The 20,132-nt window shown below is 41.9% G+C and overlaps 1 protein-coding gene across 1 annotated transcript in view; it reads left to right on the top strand.

Moving 5' to 3' along the window:
* The first annotated feature begins 265 nt into the window (after positions 1–265).
* CHCHD3 (coiled-coil-helix-coiled-coil-helix domain containing 3) overlaps positions 266–20,132 on the top strand; it is a 286,824-nt gene continuing 266,957 nt past the window's right edge. Inside the window, exons 1-2 of the mRNA XM_061165830.1 lie at positions 266–519; positions 12,610–12,697. Coding sequence (XP_061021813.1) covers positions 439–519; positions 12,610–12,697 — 169 coding nt within the window. The 5' untranslated portion in view covers positions 266–438. The remainder of the gene's footprint in view (positions 520–12,609; positions 12,698–20,132) is intronic.

Genomic DNA, 20,132 nt, shown 5'->3' with positions numbered 1-20,132 from the left:
GCCTTTTCTGCAGCCAAGACTACAACTCCCAGAAGGCCATACTCCTCTGGAACTCAAAATATGAAGGCGAGAAAAGTCCCAGAACCCATCGCACCAGATCGAGAATACAATTCCCACTATACCCAGGGGCTCCGGAAACCTTGTCAAATACCACCTGTTGTCATAGCATCCGGGTCTGCGCTAACCAATCCGAGAGCTCTTGCCTTAGAGAGGCGGGCCATTCGTATCTTTGACCAATTGGAGCCAAGTGTTGTTGTGTCACGTGACCGGAGGAGGCGGGAGCTCAGGACCGGCGCCTTCTCCTTGCCTTTTGGGGTCGTGGCCTTGCTCCCGCTGTGCAAGGCAGGAGCCTGGCCCCGTCCACGCACGTGTGTGCCCGTGGGACCTGTGGTGTCTGTGCGTCCGTGCTAGGTCTCTGCCGGGTCAGAAGCAGAAGCCATGGGCGGGACGGCCAGCACTCGCCGGGTCACCTTCGAGGCGGACGAGAATGAGAACATCACCGTGGTGAAGGGCATCCGGGTGAGTGACAGTGGGCGGGCGGAGGGCCAGCATTCAGACTCGAACCCCGTATCTCTGGCCTTTCCAGGTTCTGCTCGGCCTGCTTTTCCCCACTTCTTCCGCCAAAGTGTTGTTCGGCCCAAAGCTGAGTTCCTTGCAAAGAAGGTTGAAGTTTCTCAAGACTTGGGACATCTGTTCAGAGATATTTCCTGCTGTGTGCCAAATGCTGAGCGCTGTGCTTGGGGACTGGGGGATGACAGGTTTAGTTAGACCTTCTAAGGGCTCAAAGACCAGTTTAGACTGTACTGCTTAGTAGTCCTGGGGCCTTATTTGAAAGCCTTGCCTCACTGTACCCACCTATGAAATGGGTTTGTCTTCTCCTGGATTCAGAATTCAAACCCTGCTTTTGCCCTGCCCACGTGACCTCTCTCAGGATGAACTTGGCGTTTTAAGGAACACTTTATGTACTGTCTGTCGTTGAGTACTCTTCCACTGACAAGCCCCCATTCCCCCAACACCCACCCACCCACACCTTAGACTTTCCTGCCCTGCTTCAGGTGACTTTTGGCTTCTCCACTTTCACTTGACATCTGTCTTTCCCAGACTCCTCCTCTTGTGGCCTGTTTGGACTAGGCCCAGTGGCTTCTATACTAACGTCTGCCGCCCTCACAGGACTTGAGATAGGTTTCCAAGTTTTCAAATCATGAGGAGTAGTACAGTTTATTCTGACTGAGACGTTGGAGAAAAATTTTAAATGCCCCCAGCGCATGCTTCATGCATAAACTGAAATCTTGATTTTTCTCTAGGGTGTCGGTATACCAGCACTCACTTCATCAACACGCCCTCCACCGCACCTGAATTAGCAGCCTCACGTTTTTGGAAGTATAATGACTGAACCTAGTAGATAAAGCATTTTGACCCCAGAAAGTTTTATACTGTTTTCCTTCCTCTGTACTACACAACCAGCATAAGCAAATGTGTAAATTCTTTTTAGCATTGATTATGAGGAATTAAAACTTCTTAAATATTTGAAATGTTGAAAAACATTTACTTTGCAACTGTTACCTTGAAGAATTTGTTAAAGTTTTCTTTATGAAAACAGACTGTTGAGCTCAACTTTCGGTCTGTGGCCAGCATTTCCTTGCATTAATGAATGGTGGTACCGCATTTTGTAATAAGATGTCTGAGGCAGCATTCTTTGCATTGTTGAGGTTTAGTTGGTACTCTTTAAAATAAAAATTTCTGTAGGCTCTGAGTTTTATGTGGAAACTTGATTAATTTTGCCTTCAGAGGCTTTGAGTGTTATACACCAGAGGGTGAAAAAGAAAAGTAAGAAGAAAAATAAGTTTGGTTGAGAAGGCAATTGGCTAGAAAAAATGTATAAATCCATGTTCTCATGCTTTAGTACAGGCACAGAGATGGCAGCAAACAAAATTAAAAGAGAATTGGGTTACAGCACAGAGATTCATGTCAAGTATTAGACAAGGTTAAATATGTTAAGTGTGAAGAAAGTTTGAGGTTAGATTAAATGGAGAGATTGTCTTAAAGCCCCTTTTAAAAAAAATGTTATAGGAAAAGAAGCTATGTCCTTTGACCATTCAATTTGGTGGAAATATTCTTTTATTATACGGTTATAATTCAAGCACATACCATGCTTCCTGTGACCTCTGTGCTTTGATTTTTCTTCAGTTTATACCCTTCACCTGGATTGCCCTTGCAGCGTTCTCCCTGTTGCTTCAGATTCTTTTTCAAGGGCAGTTTTCTATCTCTGAGCTTCAGTTTTCTCACTTGCAAAGTGATGGGGCTTGAGTACACCTGTAACCTCTGATCTGTTCTAATTCTGAAATTTTGTGCGTCTAGCAGCACTATGAGTTTCTTATAGCCATACTCAGCCTCCTGCACTTTCTTCTAAAAATAGCGTGCTGTTGAATTGTTGAGTACTTAGGTATCATTCTGATTTCTTTGAGGTCATGGTCAAAAGAACATCAGTTAGTTGTTAAACAGACCTCAGTTAAGTTAATTAGGCATTTTCTAGTCTGCATTCTTGGACAGGTCACTTCCCTGATTATATTGCCTTATCCCTAAAGGGGAGTATCATCTCTTGACTGTGGTAAGAAGATGAAGTATTTAAAGCACATTGTAGATTTTTAATAAAAGGTAGCTGTTATTACAATGATAGGGTTCCTTCTACATCTCATGTTCTGAGACTCTTTGAAAGTCTGCAGTGGTAAGAGCATGTGCTTTGGAACCAGGCGAACCTTAGCGTGGTGCCGGCTGTGCTTTTCATTAGCTGTGTGCAGCGTGCTTGTAATACTTACGTATCCAGACACTGCTTTTGAGAATTTGACGTGATGTATGTAAGCGTCACTGGTGGCTCAGACAGGAGACCCAGGTTCAACCCCTGGGTTGTAAGATCCTTTGGAGAAGAGGATGGTAACCCACTCTAGTATTCTTGGCTGGAGAATCCCATGGACAGAGGAACCTGGTGGGCTACAGTCCATGGGGTCACAAAGAGTCGGACACGACTGAAGGGCTAAGCATGCATGTAAGCATCTGGCAGGGTCTGGTACTTTGAGGGTGTTCACTACTCACATGAGTAGTAACTGTTTTTAGAGCTGGTCAAGGAGATGGATGTGTAACCTTACATGAACTGAATAATAATCAATAGATAAAAATAAGAGCATATTGTGTTCCCACAGGTGTAGCTAAAGGGATATGGACTGGGGAATGAACTCCTGGGTTCTACAACTGATTGCCTGTATGATTTTTCATCTATGTGTTTTCTAGATGTTTTTAAGCTGATCTTTATATATATATATATATATATATTTTTTTTTTTTTTAGCTTGCAGCACTTCTTATTTCCCATGAGAGAGCCTTTGTTTTAGCTCAGTTGATTGAAACATGGTGCTTATGAGGCCCAGACTTCAGTATTGAATTGCAGATAGGGTTAGTTCAGCTTGGCTGCAGAAAGCGTTCCAGATTTTCCCAATTGACCAACATGCTTTTACTCATAAGAATAAGAGTTTGCCACGTATACACACTACTGTATGTAAAATAAATAATAAGAACCTATTGTATAACACAGGAAACTATACTCAATATTCTGTAATGGCCTGTGCGGGCAAAGAATCTAAGAGAGAAACAAGAGTGGATCTGTGTCTCTGATTCACTGTGCTGTACGGCAGAAACTAACACGACATAAATCAGCTGCACTCCAGTAGGAATTTTTAACAGAATGTGTTCCCCTAAACACTGTAATTACTACATGTGTTTCTCTCCAGTGGTGTTGGGCTTTACCAAATCTTCTCCACTTTAGACACCTTTTGTTAGTTTCTCACTAAGAGAATAACTTCTGTTTCCTTGATACTTTTCCCTTACTTCTGTGCACACCACTTTTCCACATTTTCTTTTGGACCACTGTGACCATATCACCTGTAGTCACCCTTTTTCATAACAATAAAACTTTAATTTTTTAAATAAAGAGTGTGCCGACAGTGCAGCAGACTTAGTCGCTGCTGGAAAACCAATTTTGTGCTGCACTGATAAGGATAGTAATTTCATCTTCATTTATCTTAATATACGAGGAGTCATATTGAGTAAGCAGACATAAGGCTTTTAGTAACTAGGCTGCATTTATTAATAGGTCATGTTTTTCCAGATTTTCCTTGCTGAGGTCCTCATCAGCTGGTGATTAAAGGACCTACCTAAAATGTTAAGTTTGCAGTGTCTTCTCACCCATCATGTGTTATTTTCACTGGATTTGTAGGGTCCTGGTTTTTTCTTTCCCTTAATTCGCAGCCGTCAACAACTCCCCGTCCCCCTCTTTCATAAAATAACCTGTATTCTTACACCTGACTCCAGCTTTGAATCTGAACTCATGGATTGGATGAAAGGCCACCCTTTTGCCTTGCCCTTCTTTCCAAGTCTAAAATAAATTTCTTGTGATCGCAAGACCAATCATTTTGATTACTCATATTGCATGTGCTTAATAGGATTTTTCTGAGCACCTGCTGAGCCTGCTTGGAAAATGTGCCTTCCACTCAATCTTGCACAAGTTTATCTCAAACATCAAAGCTGTGAGTGAACTCTTCCAGAGCAAATGTCAATTTCAATAAGTATCATTTTCAGAGTAATATTTATCATGCTTCCCAGGCATAAACTAATCTCTGCTACTTGCCTTGAAGTTGCAAGCTGAAATTCACAGGAGCCAGTTACAGTAGCAGGGATGCTTATGTGGAACACAGCTCGTGCTTTGGGAGGTCTTAGCAGTTAAGAGCCCCTACATGAAGAGATTAGTTCATATGGGATGTGGTTAAGGATCCTGGAGAGGGTCCATTAACAGAGCCTGCAAGTCCTGTCCATCACTGGGAATGTTGAGGAATGTTATCGGGTAAATGAATGGCCCCTTTCCGTGTTAGGTTCCGTGAATCTCTTGGGTATATATTACCATGCTAAGCTTTCTAGGATTTTATACAAAGAGGAGAAGTTCATGATTTCCACTGATAACAAAGGCAAAGAATATGAGTGATGAACTACAGACATGAGCTGGAAGTTACATTTTATATATATGTGTTTGTAGTATGGAATATATTCCCCCTTAAGTAAGTATTTAGGAGTCATTTCTTTCAAATACTAGTGGCAGTTTTTGAAGTCTTTTTACCATTACACGATGGAACCTAATTTTTTATTTTTTTGGCATGTGGGATCTTAGTTCCCTGACCAGGGATTGAACCTGTGCCCTCGGCGTTGGGAGCACCGAGTTCTAACCACCTGACTACCAGGGACTAGGTTCCGTGAATCTCTTGGGTATATATTACCATGCTAAGCTTTCTAGGATTTTATACAAAGAGGAGAAGTTCATGATTTCCACTGATAACAAAGGCAAAGAATATGAGTGATGAACTACAGACATGAGCTGGAAGTTACATTTTATATATATGTGTTTGTAGTATGGAATATATTCCCCCTTAAGTAAGTATTTAGGAGTCATTTCTTTCAAATACTAGTGGCAGTTTTTGAAGTCTTAAAATGGTAGTTGAAAAGAAAATGATCTATGCTGCATGGAAAGAGGACGAAGTGAGAAAAATGAGTCTGAGTCTTTTAATCAGTTTGATAAGAAGCACCTGGAAGAAGTTGAGAAAAACTATTATGGAGCTGTGGGTCAGATTCATTTGTCTCATGTGGTACCTATCTTGACGTCTTAGGGGCAACTGAAAGGGAGTTCTCCCCCTTTTCTCTGTTCCTTGGAAATAGAAATACTTGATCTTTGTCTCAGTCTCTTGTTTCTGAGAAAATACTAGATTCTGGGTTGATGAGTGGTGTGTTCTGATTTTAGATAAGACCAATGAAGGTGGGTGGAAAGAGATCAGTGGGAAGACTATAGAAGATGACCTACATCTTTTCCTCTCCTGTGGGGCACATGTTGGTGTGGGGAGTAGTATGGACCATGACTTGGCAAGCCTTGTTTACTTAACTACGTCTTCAGAAGCAGACGAATAGGGCAGATAAGTCAGTGAACTGAATTCAACTCTGTTGGCAGGCCCCATTCTTTTGGTTCTCACTAATCGTAGAACCCGGGTCTCCAGCCCTGCAGGCAGATTCTTTACCATCTGAGCCACCAGGGAAGCCCCCGGAGTAGAACAGGGATTCTTAACTTCCAGTTCTCAGACTACTGTAAATCTCTAGGCTATGGACTCTGCCCATAATAATGCAATAAGCAGAAAACTAATCCATAGACTTCTGAATCCATGGACCTCGGGGCATAATTATAGCATTAATGTGGGTGGGTGGGTGAGGGGTTTATGTCACTCTTCTTTGCCACAAATAATTTCTGTAAATTGCACTTGGTATTTGCCTTGATGGAGAGTCCAGCAATGTCTGGAATAGTATAGCAGGTATGGATAGCAAGTATAGCAGGTATGGATATTTAAACAGGAAAAAGCTTTTCTAAAAGAGGTACCCTATCTAAGGAAAGATGCTTCCTGAAGAAGTTGCTGCTTATACAGAGGCAGCTTGTCCAGCTCTTGCGGAAGTTTACGTTTTACCTTTGACCCCTTTTGGGGTCAGTTTTGCATCACAGAGAAGAGTTGTTTTCTAGCTGCAGATTGTATAACAGGCTGGGATCTCTAAACCTTGTCAGCTGCTTCGCAAGTGAGTCCCCCAGTTAACAGAGATCAGGTGAGTTCGAGGCCTGAACTCATTACTGAAGCTGGGGTGTCAGCTCAGCGGGTGTCAATTTCAAATACAAAGGGTAGCCTGGCTATTGCCTTCTATCAGCATAGTTGTGACCAGACTGGGGAGACTGTAGATCAGGCTTGGAGAAAGCAGAGATGCAACCGTAGGCTGCCATGGGTGCGCCTTTGGAAAGACCTGAGAAGACATGTATGAGTCAGTCTAAGAACACACACACAAAAAGAGTTGACTCTCAAGGCAACCTTACAACATGTTTATCAACTTAAAAAACGAATTGTGTACCCTTGAATGACATAAATTTACTGAAGTATGACCAAAGACCTTATTGGGAAATGCTTTGAATTGATTGAATTTGACATTAAGTAGCAAGTTTTGAGGCATCAGATAAACCACATAAATAAAAAGTTAACAATGAAATAAGAAGTAATGTTTAGGTTGAAAGAGACATTGTACTTTTAATGCAAAGAGCATAGATAGGGATAAGTGGGCACCTTATTCTCAGACCAGGACTCATGCGGGTCTTGTCTTCACGCCCCACATAGAGAACGGTCTCCGTATGAACTCGGTGCCGCTGATGAGAGTGAACCGGGAAAAACAGGCTGTTGAGGTCCCGGTGGCCGGAGCTGTGTTAGTAATAACTCTGTCAGATCTTTGCGTTGCATCTTGGAATCCTTCCTCCTCCGTAACTCTGGGGGTAGGTGTTACTTTCCCAGTTTCCAGATGAGGAAAGGGAGGCCCATAGAGGGGTTATATAGCTAGTAGGTGACCAGTGCGTCTTCCTTGTATTCTGGGCCAGCGTTTTGTAAGGTATAAAATCATATGTCAAATTAGCTTATGTATATTAGCTTTCAACACATAAAATATATTACATATGTAACATAGTAGATGTATTATAGGATTATATATAGTAATATGATATATAAAACATACATAATACATTACAGCATACTCTGTTAATATGGTATGTTATATATTATGTATTAGTACATTATCTTATATATTGAGTAAACTTTAAATTATATATCAGTAAAAACAGCTTTAAGATTCCAAAACTTAATAAGCCTCGTTTTATTTCCTCATGAGGAGGTGATACATGTTGTGTGGGATAAGGAGTGTATTGTTTAGTGGCAGGGAAAGCACTGGAGAGAGAGTGGGTTGACTGGTTGCCGTCCTGATGCTGCCAGTAGCTGGATATCACTTAGAGTCTCTCTTTTTCTCACCTGTGAATTGAGGGGACTGGGGACAGTCTTAAGGAGTTCTTCCTATTATGTGGCTCAGCTTTGCAGATGAGTTGTGGCAGCAGTCTCCGTGGCTGTCAGTTGATAGAGAAGCTGAGTCCGCTGGCGCTCTGCTTCCTAACTTCTGCTTCTCTCCCGAGAAAGGAGTCATGGTTTCTCCTTCAAAGGTCACAGCTTTTGAGCTGTCGACTTTCCCTTTGCTGTCTCACCTCCATTCTGCTTTGGGTCCTGAGATATAAGTAACTGTTCAGCTACAAACCCATTTCGTTCTTTGATGTTTCCCAAGGGCCTCAGTTAGTGCTCGGCCTGGTCAGCCTTGTGGGGTAACTCAGTAACACATAGGAGCGCACAGTTTTGCAGAAAGGCAAATGCTTGTTCTGTCACTGGAGCATTGGACATTTGTGCAAGGTACCCGTGGGGCACAAGAAGGGTCCTGTTGGATAGGCAGAGTTGAAATGGAATGACTTTAGGATGTTTTGAGCTGATGTTTGAAAGGCAGCTCTCTCCCGAGGTGTGAAGGCATTGTAGGCAAAAATAAAGGCAAGGAGATGGCAGCGAGTGGCCAGTGTGGGTAGGGAACAGGTTATGAAGTGTTGAGGGAAAAGCCTTGGAAGTTGCGGTTGGAGAAATGAGGCCATAACCAAAAGAAGAGGAAGTCTTGAATGCTATGCAAAAGAATTTGGCCTTTCTTATCAACAGAGGTAGCTGTTGAAGGACTTGAGGTGAGAATTACCATAATCATTTGTATTTTAGGAGGAATATTGATGATGCCATGAATTAGGGCAGGGGAAATGGGATGGGAGGAGGGACGACAAATTGAGGAGGTCACAGCTGAGAGACTGAGGCAGAGAGAAGGGTCGAGAACTCCTGAGTTTTGATTAAGGAAGCGGGGTGAAGGTGGGGTCATGAATGAGATAAGGAAAGCAAGAGGACACAGAGGTTTTTTTGGCAAATGTGAATTCAGCTTGGGACATGTTGGGTTTGCGGTGCTTGTGGTCTGTCCCAGGAGAGGTGTCCATTAGGCAACTCAATGTTTAGGTCTGCCTTTTGGGATACAGGTCTTGGACTGGAGATAATTGGGTTTAGAATTCATTAATTAATCAAGAGCAGTTATTAATAAAACATCAGGGGAGTGAATGAGAGTACCACCAAGAGCACATGGAGTGAGAAGAAATCAAGGCAAAGAACAGAATGTGGAGCCCTCTAGCATATAAGGGTGGGCAGGGGAGGACTTCCCAGGTGGCTCAGTGGTAAGAATCCACCTGCTAAGCAGGAGATGTGGGTTCCATCCCTGCGTCGGGAAAATTCCCCTGGAGAAGGAAATTACAACCCACTCCAGTATCCTTGCTTGGGAGATACCATGGATAGAGGAGCCTGGTGGGCTGCAGTCCGTGGGGTCGCAAAGAATCAGACATGACTTAGCGACTAAACACCACCACCAGGGAGGGGGAAGCCTGCAAAAGAGGTGAGACTCACCAGAGTCCTAGGACCAGCAGGGAGGGGGTGGGGGTGGAGGATGGGTTTCTGGAAGACGGGAGTGATGCTAAAGGGAAATCATATAAATTAGGTGCTTTGTAAATAGAAAAGATATTTATATAAATATCTAGCTCAGTTGTGGTCGACTCTTTGCTACCCCATAGACTGTAGTCCACCAGGCTCCTCTGTCCATGGGATTCTCCAGGCAAGAATAGGAGAGTAGGTTACCATGCCCCCACCTTCAGGGCATCTTCCCAACCCAGGGATTGAGCCCACTTGTGTCTCCTGCATTGGCAGGTGGATTCTTTACCACTGGTGCCACCTGGGAAGCCTGTATAAATATAGGAGGTTATTTATTTGGTCAGTGGTGACTTTTGCCTGAACACTTTCTCTGCTGTATTGGGTTACAAGTCAGTCAGTGGAGTGTTAAGGAAGTCGAAACTGGAAGTAGGTCCCTGAGGATGTAGTGGGGCGGGGAGGGGGTTGTTTCTCCCCGTTACTTGACCTGTAAACCTTTTTGGTGATTTCTGCTTCACCCTCATCTAGTCAGACACTGAGTCTGGCAGTGAAGGGGATGTCTGAGTGTGACCTTGTTTCTCAGACTTCCTGGATTAGAATCCTGGCTTCGTTATTGACAACCTGTAAGATCCAGCACAAGTTACTTCATCTGGCTTTGCTCCAGTCTCCTCACATATATACTGTGGACATAATAACAGTGTCTCACAGGATTGTGAAGGGTTACATGAGTCAAATACTTATTTTACCATCAGTGCCTGGCACCTAATAAGCACTCAGTGAAGGTTAACTTTTTTTTTTTAAAACAACTTTATTGTGGTATAATTTACATATAATAAAGCTCACCTGTTTTCTGTGTATAGCACTTTCTGATAAATTTACAGAATTGTGCAACCATCACTACTTTCCAGGTTTGGAACATTCTCATCACCCCAATAAAATCTCTCATGCCCATTTCCAGTTAATCTCCATTCTCATTCCAGCCTTAGGCAACCGTGTACCTAAGATATTTTCCATCTGTATAGAGTCCCCTTTTCTGAGCATTTCAGGTAAATAGAATTATACAGTATGTGGCCTTTTGTGCCTGGTTTCCTTAATTGTTTTTTAGGTCTGTCCTCATTGTAGCTTATTTTAGAACGTCACTTCTTTTTATTGATGAATTCTACTCTATTGTATGGACGTGTAATGTTTTGTTTACCCATTCACCAGGAGATGGATGTTGTTTCCACTTTTGCTGTTATGAATAGTGCTGCTCTGCACATTCCTGGGCGAGCCTTTGTGTGGACATATGCTTAATAGCTTCTTAATTGGTCCTTTAGCCTCCTTCAGGGGTCCTCCTGCTCCTGTTCTCATCCCCCTCCAATCTGTTCTTCACACTGTAGCTAGAGTGATCTTTCTAAAATGTAAGTCTTATTGTGTCATTACCCTGCTTAAAATCCTTCAGTAGTGCCTCGCTGCCCTCAGAATCAAGTTCAACCCCCTGACTTGAAGGATTTATTTACTAAGAGTCTTCAACATCCAGAATCTTATTTCCCTTTCCACCTTCTGTTTCACTGAGACCCCTCCTCAACTTCCTGCTTCAGCCATTCTTTTCTTCATCCCTGTTGTTTCATTTGTTTAACCGTTCACTGATGAACCAGGCTTACTGAGGCTCTGGGGTATAACACTGGACAGGACAGCCAAATCCATGCTTTCCTGGGGCTTTGTTTCTCGTGAGCAAGACAGGCAATAAACAGGAAAGGATCAGATAGTGGTAAGTGCTGTGAAACGAGTGAAAATCCCTCTGTCCTGTCCGACTCTTTGCGACCCCATGGACTATACAGTCCATGGAATTCTCCAGGCCAGAATACTAGAGTGGGTAGTCTTTCCCTTCTCCAGGGGATCTTCCCAACCCATGGATCGAACCCAGGTCTCCCACATTGCAGGCAGATTCTTTATTAGCTGAGCCACAAGGGAAACCTGATAAGAAAATAATAAAAGGATGATATGATACCTAGGGGTTAGAGGTGCTGATGACTCAAATCTCGTGGCCTGAGTATTCCTCGTTGCCTCCGTCCTATTGCCAGCTGCCTGTTTCGTATTGCCACTTGCTGTTAAGCCCTGTTGTTTAGTGGTAGCTTCCTGTGGTACCCTCTTCTTTCTTTTTAAAGCATTTATTTTTGGCTGCGCTGAGTCTTTGTTGGTGCGCACAGGCTTTCTCTAGTTGCAGTGCTCGGACTTCTCGTTGCGGTGGCTTCTCCTGTAGATGAGCACAGGCTCTAGGGCATGCGGGCTTCATTGGTTCTGGCTTCTGGGCTCTGGAGCATGGGCTTAGTAGTTGTTACCAGTTGTGGCACATGGGCTTAGTTGCCCTGTGGCTTGTGGAATCTTCCCAGACCAGGGATCGAACCCATGTCCCCTGCATTGGCAGGTGGATCTTAACCACTGGACCACCAGGGAAATCCTAATACCCTCTGCTTATAGTACTCTTATGTCCTACTCCTTCTGTTCCTAAGTACTATTCATCCTTCTTAACCTCCTGCCCAGCCGCACTCCCAAAGCCTGGCTAGATGCCCTGCCCATCTTGCCCATGGTGCTGTCTGTCCTTCCGTTACAGGCCAACTGACTTAAGTAACATCCTTCACATTTTATTTAAATGCATGGTGGTCATCTGTTTCTTCTTCTCTTTAAGCAACTTGATGACTTAGAATGCCTGAAGTCTAGCCTGGTTCCCGGCACAGAGTTGGTGCATAAAGAAATCTACTGAAAGAGGGATTGTTTGTGGTTAGCCGGGAGGGAGGGAGGGAGGGACACTGTTTCTTTTGGGACTGGAGGGAAGGAAGGCACTAAGGCCTGCTGCAAGTGTAAATTAATTTGGAGGATGAGGGAGGAAAGTTGGAGGAGTTCTGATGGCTTACGTTTTCTCAGAGATTACAATTTAGTGCACAGTATAGAATGAGGGAAAGTGTTATTTTTAATGAGCAATGAGCAATGCATTAGAAGAAATAAAGAAGTAGTGCTGTGGGGTGCATCTTAACATCTTAAAACTCTTCTTGGTTTTAGTTTCACAGCGATCAGATTTAGTCTTAATTTCTTCAGGCCATTCGTTACACATATTGCCATGGATGACTGGCTTACTTGGATGCTATTGTACTGTTTTCTTTCTTGTTCTCTTATAATTGATTTTATTTTGATGTTGCTCTTTTCAGCTTTCGGAAAATGTGATTGATCGTATGAAGGAAACCTCTCCATCTGGCCCGAAGTCTCAGCGGTATTCTGGTACTTACGGTGCCTCAGGTATTTCAGAGTTTGAATTTCTGAGTTCTTAGTAGAAAAACTTTAAGTGGTGAAAGTTCACTTGATAGTCAAGTTCTCCCGCACTTCTGTCCTTTGTTACTTAGATGCTTTTTACAGGAGAATCGTCTTCCTTTGGTATTCATGGGGAACTGGTTCTGGGACCCTCTTGAATACCGTAGTCCACGGATGCTCAAGTCCCTTCCATACGACGGGTAGTATTTGCCTATGATCTATGTACATCCTCCCATAATATTGATTGTTTAAATCTTGTCTAGATTATTTATGATACCTAATACACTGTAAATGCCATAGAAATAATTGCCTGCTTGACAAATTCAGGTTTTGGGTTTTTGGGTTTTCTGGAATTGCTTTTTTCCTTCTCCCTGAATAATTTCAGTCTGTGGTTGGTGGAATCTGTGGATGCGGAACTTGGAGTTATGGAAGGCCAACTGTGTTACTAGTTAGTATTGGGGTTTCTTTTAAAATGCTTTGATGTAAGGTAGAATGAATCTACTTTCAAATAGTGTTTGGAAATTTTTTTTTTCTCTTCCAGCTCCTGGATCCTCTATTAGGCTTTGGAAGGTTATTTCCTAGCTTTTTGTGTAAAATGAATGATGTATAAAGGGTATTAGAGGTTTGGGAGTAAATATTTATTAAAAAAATTGAACTTAGAAAATACTGATTTATTGTTTCCAGATGGTGAAGTTATCTCTAATGATTTTACTTTGTAATGGATTTCTTCATGTTTATAAGCAGTTTATTCCTTCAGAGTCTTAATTATTGATGAAAATATGTTAAATGAAATCCATAGAGGATTATTGTCTCATTTTATCTGTGGATCCTGGAGGATAAGAGATTGTTTTTCTTTCCTCTCTCCTACCCGCATCCATTGATTTATCCACCTAATACTTACTGAGCACCTGCTATGTGTCTGGCACTGTTCTTGTTGCTACCAAATTTGATGGATGGACATGCTGTGTTTTGGTGAAATGACAGTGAGAAAGTAGTTGAGATGATTCATTGTGAACTAAATGAGAATTTTCATTATTTATTAGAAAGGACTATTGGGTGGTAAATCTAGCTGCAGACTGAAATACCTTGAGAAAGATGAGCTCCTGCACAAATGCCTCACTTGGCAGCATTTATGACCCTCCTACTAATCATTAAATTGATAACCACAAGAACTTCTGGTGTGTTTAGAGCAGAAAGTGCCAAAATGAATAAGAAATAGTTCTTGTCCTTTTGAAACTTCTTGTTTGGTAGGAACATTAAGAAGGGTTCATAGTTCATGAAGGTTAAATAGTAAGTGGCCACTCCCTCTGCCAGAAACCCTTTCTTTGACTTCTGGGCCACACTCTTGGTTTTCCTTCTACCTTACTTGGATTCTCTAAAAGTTGGCTTAAAACTCAACATTCAGAAAACTAAGATCATGGCATCTGGTCCCATCATTTCATGGGAAATTGATGGGGAAACAGTGGATACAGTGACAGACTTAATTTTTTTGGGCTCCAAAATCATTGCAGATGGTGACTGCAGCCATGAAATTAAAAGACGCTTACTCCTTGGAAGAAAAGTTATGACTAACCTAGATAGCATATTAAAAAGCAGAGATATTACTTTGCCAACAAAGGTCCTTCTTGTCAAAGGTATGGTTTTTTCAGTAGTCATGTATGGATGTAAGAGTTGGACTATAAAAAAAAGCTGTGCGCTGGAGAGTTGATGCTTTTGATCTGTGGTGTTGGAGAAGGTTCTTGAGAGTCCCGTGGACTGCAAGGAGATCCAATCAGTCCATCCTAAAGGAAATCAGTCCTGAGTATTCATTGGAAGGACTGATGCTAAAGCTGAAACTCCAATACTTTGGTCACCTGATGTGAAGAACTGACTCATTGGAAAAGACCCTGATGCTGGGAAAGATTGAAGTGGATGACAGAGGATGAGATGGTTGGATGGCATCACCTACTTAATGGACATGAGTTTGAGTAGACTCCTGGGGTTGGTGATGGACAGGGAGGCCTGGTGTGCTGGTCCACGGGGTCGCAAAGTGTTGGACACGACTGAGCGACTTAACTGAACTACTTACCTTCTCATTCTAGTCTTTGCCGATTTCCACTAACGTCATCAAATTGCATACCTTTTGAATCATTATGTACTTGCCTCTCAAAATTCTGTCTCCAGCCCTGACCTCTCCCTGAAACTGCTGTCTCAGATAACTGCCTTCTTCAGATTGCCCCTTAGATTTCTCCAACTTAACACATCCAAAACAGACCTTTCTGTTCTTCAGAGTTGCTTCTCCTCTTTATCTTTTCCGGGTAAAGGGCACTGGGATTGACCCTTGTTTCCTCTTTTTTTTTTTTGTTCTTGTATTAGACCATTAGCTGGTCTTATCAGCTCCATCTCCAAAATTGGTTTGGAGATGGTCTTCACACATGCATCTTCACTGCTGCATCTCCAGTTGAAATAACCACCATCTCTTGTCTTTCGATGAAGCCTCTTAGCTGGATCCCCACTTCCACTGTTGTCCTCCCTCTGTGCTGTACCATGCACAAGACGCCTCAGCAACCTTTAAAAAAATAAATCAGCTCATGTCACATCCCAGTGGTGAATCTCCACTTACTTACAATATAATTTGAATTGCTTTTGGCTTCTGAGGTAGACCATGACTGATCCCTTTCTGCTTTTCCAAAATCATCTTTTGATGCATGGGGATTTTTAAAAATTGGAATTTGATCTAAAATATGCTTTGTTCTTGGTTGATTTCTTTTTTACCTACTGTGTTAAGGAAATAGGATGATGATACACGCTAATAATGAAGTAGTGAAAGAGAACATTTAAGTAATGTTTACTGTGTGCCAGGTACTGTGTTAAATCCTTTGTGTCTTTCTTATGTAATCTGTATAACCCTATGCTGCTGCCGCTGCCGCCAAGTCGCTTCAGTTGTGTCCGACTCTGTGCGACCCCACACGGCAGCCCACCAGGCTCCCCCGTCCCTGGGGTTCTCCAGGCGAGAATACAAGGAAAATGGTTGGTTGCCATTTCTGTTTGACTCCAGAGCAAATGCTGTAAAGCACTGTTTTATTGTTAATTTGAATGAAGCCTTGCTTCATATGTAAAAAGGATGTGAGAGAAACCAGGGAAAGAGGTGCTTTTTAGTGATGTTCTGCTAGAGTTTAAGAGTTAAGTTCTTTTTCTAATGGATGGTTTTTCTGGCTTTTCCCTATGTTGGCTCTCTTCACAGTGAGTTGAATGAGAAGGAAGTGTTTTCCTTCTTGGCTTGGTTTCTTAAACTGGTACTTTGAGAGAATGGGTGAAGGTGGAAAGACTGTCCATCAGTGCTCATGGCGTGGCCTTGCGGAGCATCACACTGACTTTGTGATGAGTTCTGGCTGTGCTGAGGGATCCATCCCATCCCATTTCTCTGTTTGATGTGCCTGATGAACTCGTTGGTCCATGACCAGCCTGGGCACTGAAAGCTCTTTGAATGATACCTTGTGTTTTGTTGGTTGGGCTAGAACTACACTCTCTCAGTGGTAGCCATTTGTCACATGTGGTTATTCATATTTAAAGTAAAGCCAATTAAAATGAAGTAAAATAAAGATTTCATCTCTTCTCTCTCACTAGTGACCTTTCGGTTCTCGGTGGCTAGTGGCGCCATGTTGGACAGTGCAGGCATAGGACATTTTCATCATTGCAGAAAGTTCTCTTGCACAGCTTTAGAATTTTCACGCTTCATTAGATGATTTTAATGATGCGGTGACTGAGATGTGGAGCTAGATGGCTCTTTGTGTTTGTGAATCTAGTTTCCTGCATTTTCTACATCCCAGCTTCCCCAGGACTGCAGGCAAACAGATGCTTTAGGAAATATATCAGGGAATACTGCCTTCACCTCAGTCTTTAGCACAGCTTCCTAACTTGTGCGTTGTGAGTGTATTGGAGGAATTGATTTCTTAGACTCAGAGAGGTTGGTGAACATGTGCGTACCCTCGTATTGTCACACACTTGAAGCTTTTTCTGTCTGCACCTTGATGTCTGCACCTTGATGTGAAAAAAGCTCAGCAAGGCTAATAGTGTCAACTCTTTGAGACTATTTCCCTTACCCATGCCAACCTAACCCAAGAAAAGAACTAAGATTTGACATAGTTTTAAAAAAATATTGCCTTTAGGTTCAGAATGCAATTAGACTATGATTGTGCAAATTAGTAAAGATATATTCTTCTTAAAATTTAAAGAATATGTTTATAAAAGTAAGTAGCCTCAAAGTTTATATTCTCTTTCTCATTTGGGGTTTTAGTTCATACCCAATAATAGATTTCTTAAGATTTATAATTTAGATGTGTTATGAAATAATTTTTCAAGTCTACAAAAATAATATTGATAAAAATGTCACCAGCTTTTTCTGCATTTTTCAGTGTCAAGTAAATTATATACTAAATGTGAGTTGAATTTTTAATGTTTGTTAAAATGCTTTCTTCCTTGCAGGACTATTAATTTATACCAGCCCTCTAGGCTATTCATATGTGTGAATATAGGACAGAGTTGATGGTCTGAGAACGCTAGGATTTCTGTGTATAGGAACTAAAATTGGTTGTGAACATAGTTTTGAGAGTATAATTTATGCTGTTAAGAAAGTGATTTCCTCTAAAGACTTTACTGAAACTATTTTTTGCCCAACCTTGAACCAGATCAATGACTCGTTGCAGTAAATATTTGCATGTAAAGCTGTTCAGGCAAAATAATATACTGTGTGACACACAGCAGATTGTAATGCCACTTTAATAAATGAACATGCTCTAAAGAACTTAACTGTGTCCTTGCTGCCTCAAATTCTCTGCTGTGTTATGTGCTATCTCAACTACATTGGCTTTTTTTCATACCAGGGGAAATTATTTTTTTCAGACTGACGTAAAGGGATTGTTGTTCGGTTGCTAAGTCATGTCTGACTTAAAGGGTTACCTTTTCATGAACATGTTGCATTTTTTGGTTTTAAAGATCAATGTTGGATATTGATCTTTTTTCCTTTCCTCCTTGATCCTTTAGTTTTTCTGGCTTATAGGGAGGTCAGACCTCTCATGTTTGATCCCACCTAATACTGAGGAAGCTCTGTCCCCAAGTCAGTATGGAAAAAAAACAGGCAGGAATGATACTAGGAGGCTCTTTGTTGGTTTCCTAAGCTGCTAGCAACCAGATGAAAAGGATGAATCTGGGCACAAAGACAAAGGAGCTCACTTTTATTATTATCCTCATTGTGCAAGGTTCTCTGTACCTTTCTTGTCATTGGGAAGAATAAGAAAGATTTGCTGATTTGCTTTAAGTGTATAACTGAGATCACTAAGTATTTGGCAGCCATAACAAATCACAGGAAACCAATTTAAGCAGGAAATAGCACAGCCCAAACGAAACAGCCAATTTAGGGAAACAGATTTGTCTATACGTTCTATGTATTTTTCTCCCAGCATCTGGCCCTCCTAGTTCTTTTTAAACAGCCCTTTAAGGCTCATTTAGACCTAGTATTGTAGGGAGAGTTCACAGTAACAAGCTGCACTTACTCCTTTGACTTGAGCTACAAGAACTGGAGGGGATTGCAATGTCTCGGTTTCCAGCTTTTAGCATGTGAAAGTTTGTTGATGCCAGTGTCTTGACACTCTACTGTTTTGTTGTTGTTTTTTAACATATCCAATAACACTTCATAAAAGGAAGAGATGTATACACTATTGATTTAAAGCTATGATTTAAGTCAAGCTCTTTAGTCAATATATTCTGCTCTTAAAAAGAAATCCATAAACATCTACATATAATGGATGGTTGAATTCCATTAGTCAACAGGTATTAGCAGGGAGGTGATCTTTGACTTTGAGGAACTGTTAGTTTCGTCAAATAATAAGTACTAATGTAGTACCCTTCACCTGCTCAGTTAAGATTTTGGAGTAGGTGAATGAATATGTAAGTGAGATAGAATAGATAAAAGGTCTAGGAAGTGCTTTAGGACTTCAGAGAAATAAGATCAGGAGCTAGGGTGGCAGACCATCCAGGGAAGTGGACTTGAGTCAGACTCTGAGGGTAAGAGGGGTCGGGATATTGGTGCTGAAGGTGCAGATCAAGAGTTCAGACCAGATAAGAGCTTCCAGTGGGGGTTCTCATGGGTGGGAAGGTTGGGGGAACTTAAGGAGTTTAATCTTATCCTATAGGGTCTAGTGGCTACCGAGCTGCTTCATTTAATTTTAAGATGCAAGTTTAGGAAATTGCATTAATTTCTACTTTTCAAGTATACTCAGTCATTAATAACATTTTTATGCCTAAAAGTGCAGTGCTGATTTTCTCCTTGATATTTTTATATTCAACAAAGAAATCTAAATGGTAAGAACGTGTTTTCTACCATAGCACTAAATGAACCCAGTTTCATTTTCTTGAAAAAATAAGCAGCCTCATAAGCATTTTTCTTTGTCCTTAGCTGACCTTATAGCAAAAAAAATAAATAAATAAAATAAATAAATAAAGACTGTTCAGCTACTTGAGGCTGTGGGAGGTAAAACAGAAACCATGTGAGCTGGGAACATGAAATGGTACAAGTGGAAAATGTAGAACGTGAGTTGGAAATCGGAGACAGGGAAGACAGCAGCTGTGTGGTCGAGGTGGAAGTGACGAAGGCAGAGGAGGGTTTGGGTGGAGTTGGTGACTGAGACCAGGTGGCTGTCTAGTGGCAGACTCACACTTCTGTCCTTTCTCCCCTGGTCCAGGGTGCTTTCCCCCGTGCCACTGGATTCATCACCGTGTTGTATGTATTTTAAGAAACCAGCACAAATATAAGCACTCTATTTTGAAATTGAGACATGAGCATTGTTATTGTTGAGTTGCTCAGTCGTGCCCAACTCTTTGTGACCCCATGAACTGCAGCACACCAGGCTTCCCTGTCAGTCACCATCTTCTGGAGTTTGCCCAAACTCATGTCCATTGAGTCGGTGATGCCATCCAACCTTCTTGCCCTCTGTCGTCCCCTTCTCTTCCTGCTCTCAGTCTTTCCTGGCATCAGGGTCTTTTCCCATGAGTTGGCTTTTCACATCAGGTGGACCAAGTATTGAAGCTTCAGCTTCAGCATCAGTCCTTCCAATGAATATTCAAGGTTGATTTCCTTTAGGATTGACTGGTTTGACCTCTTTGCAGTCCAAAGGGTTCTCAAGAGTCCTCTCCAAGATGCGAGTATAGAAAACTTTAAAAAAGGTATAACAGATCACTGACAGTGTAGTGTATATTCCATGGTATTTTGGGGTGGTTGAAAGGGGAGTTGGACAGAAAAGCCAAAGCTGTAGCAGAAGAAAGAAATTTTAGAGAGAAGCTTAGTAGGTCCTGAAATATCAGTGAGTCACACCTTCCCGTGGTTCTTCTGTGACTTGGAACTTCTGCCCTTTGATTTCTTAGTTAACCAACTGACCATTGACTGCTT

Source organism: Dama dama, chromosome 18, assembly GCF_033118175.1.
Source record: "Dama dama isolate Ldn47 chromosome 18, ASM3311817v1, whole genome shotgun sequence".
Taxonomy (NCBI): Eukaryota; Metazoa; Chordata; class Mammalia; order Artiodactyla; family Cervidae; genus Dama; species Dama dama.
Note: the sequence above shows the minus strand (reverse complement) of the source record. Positions and strands in the feature narration are given on the sequence as shown.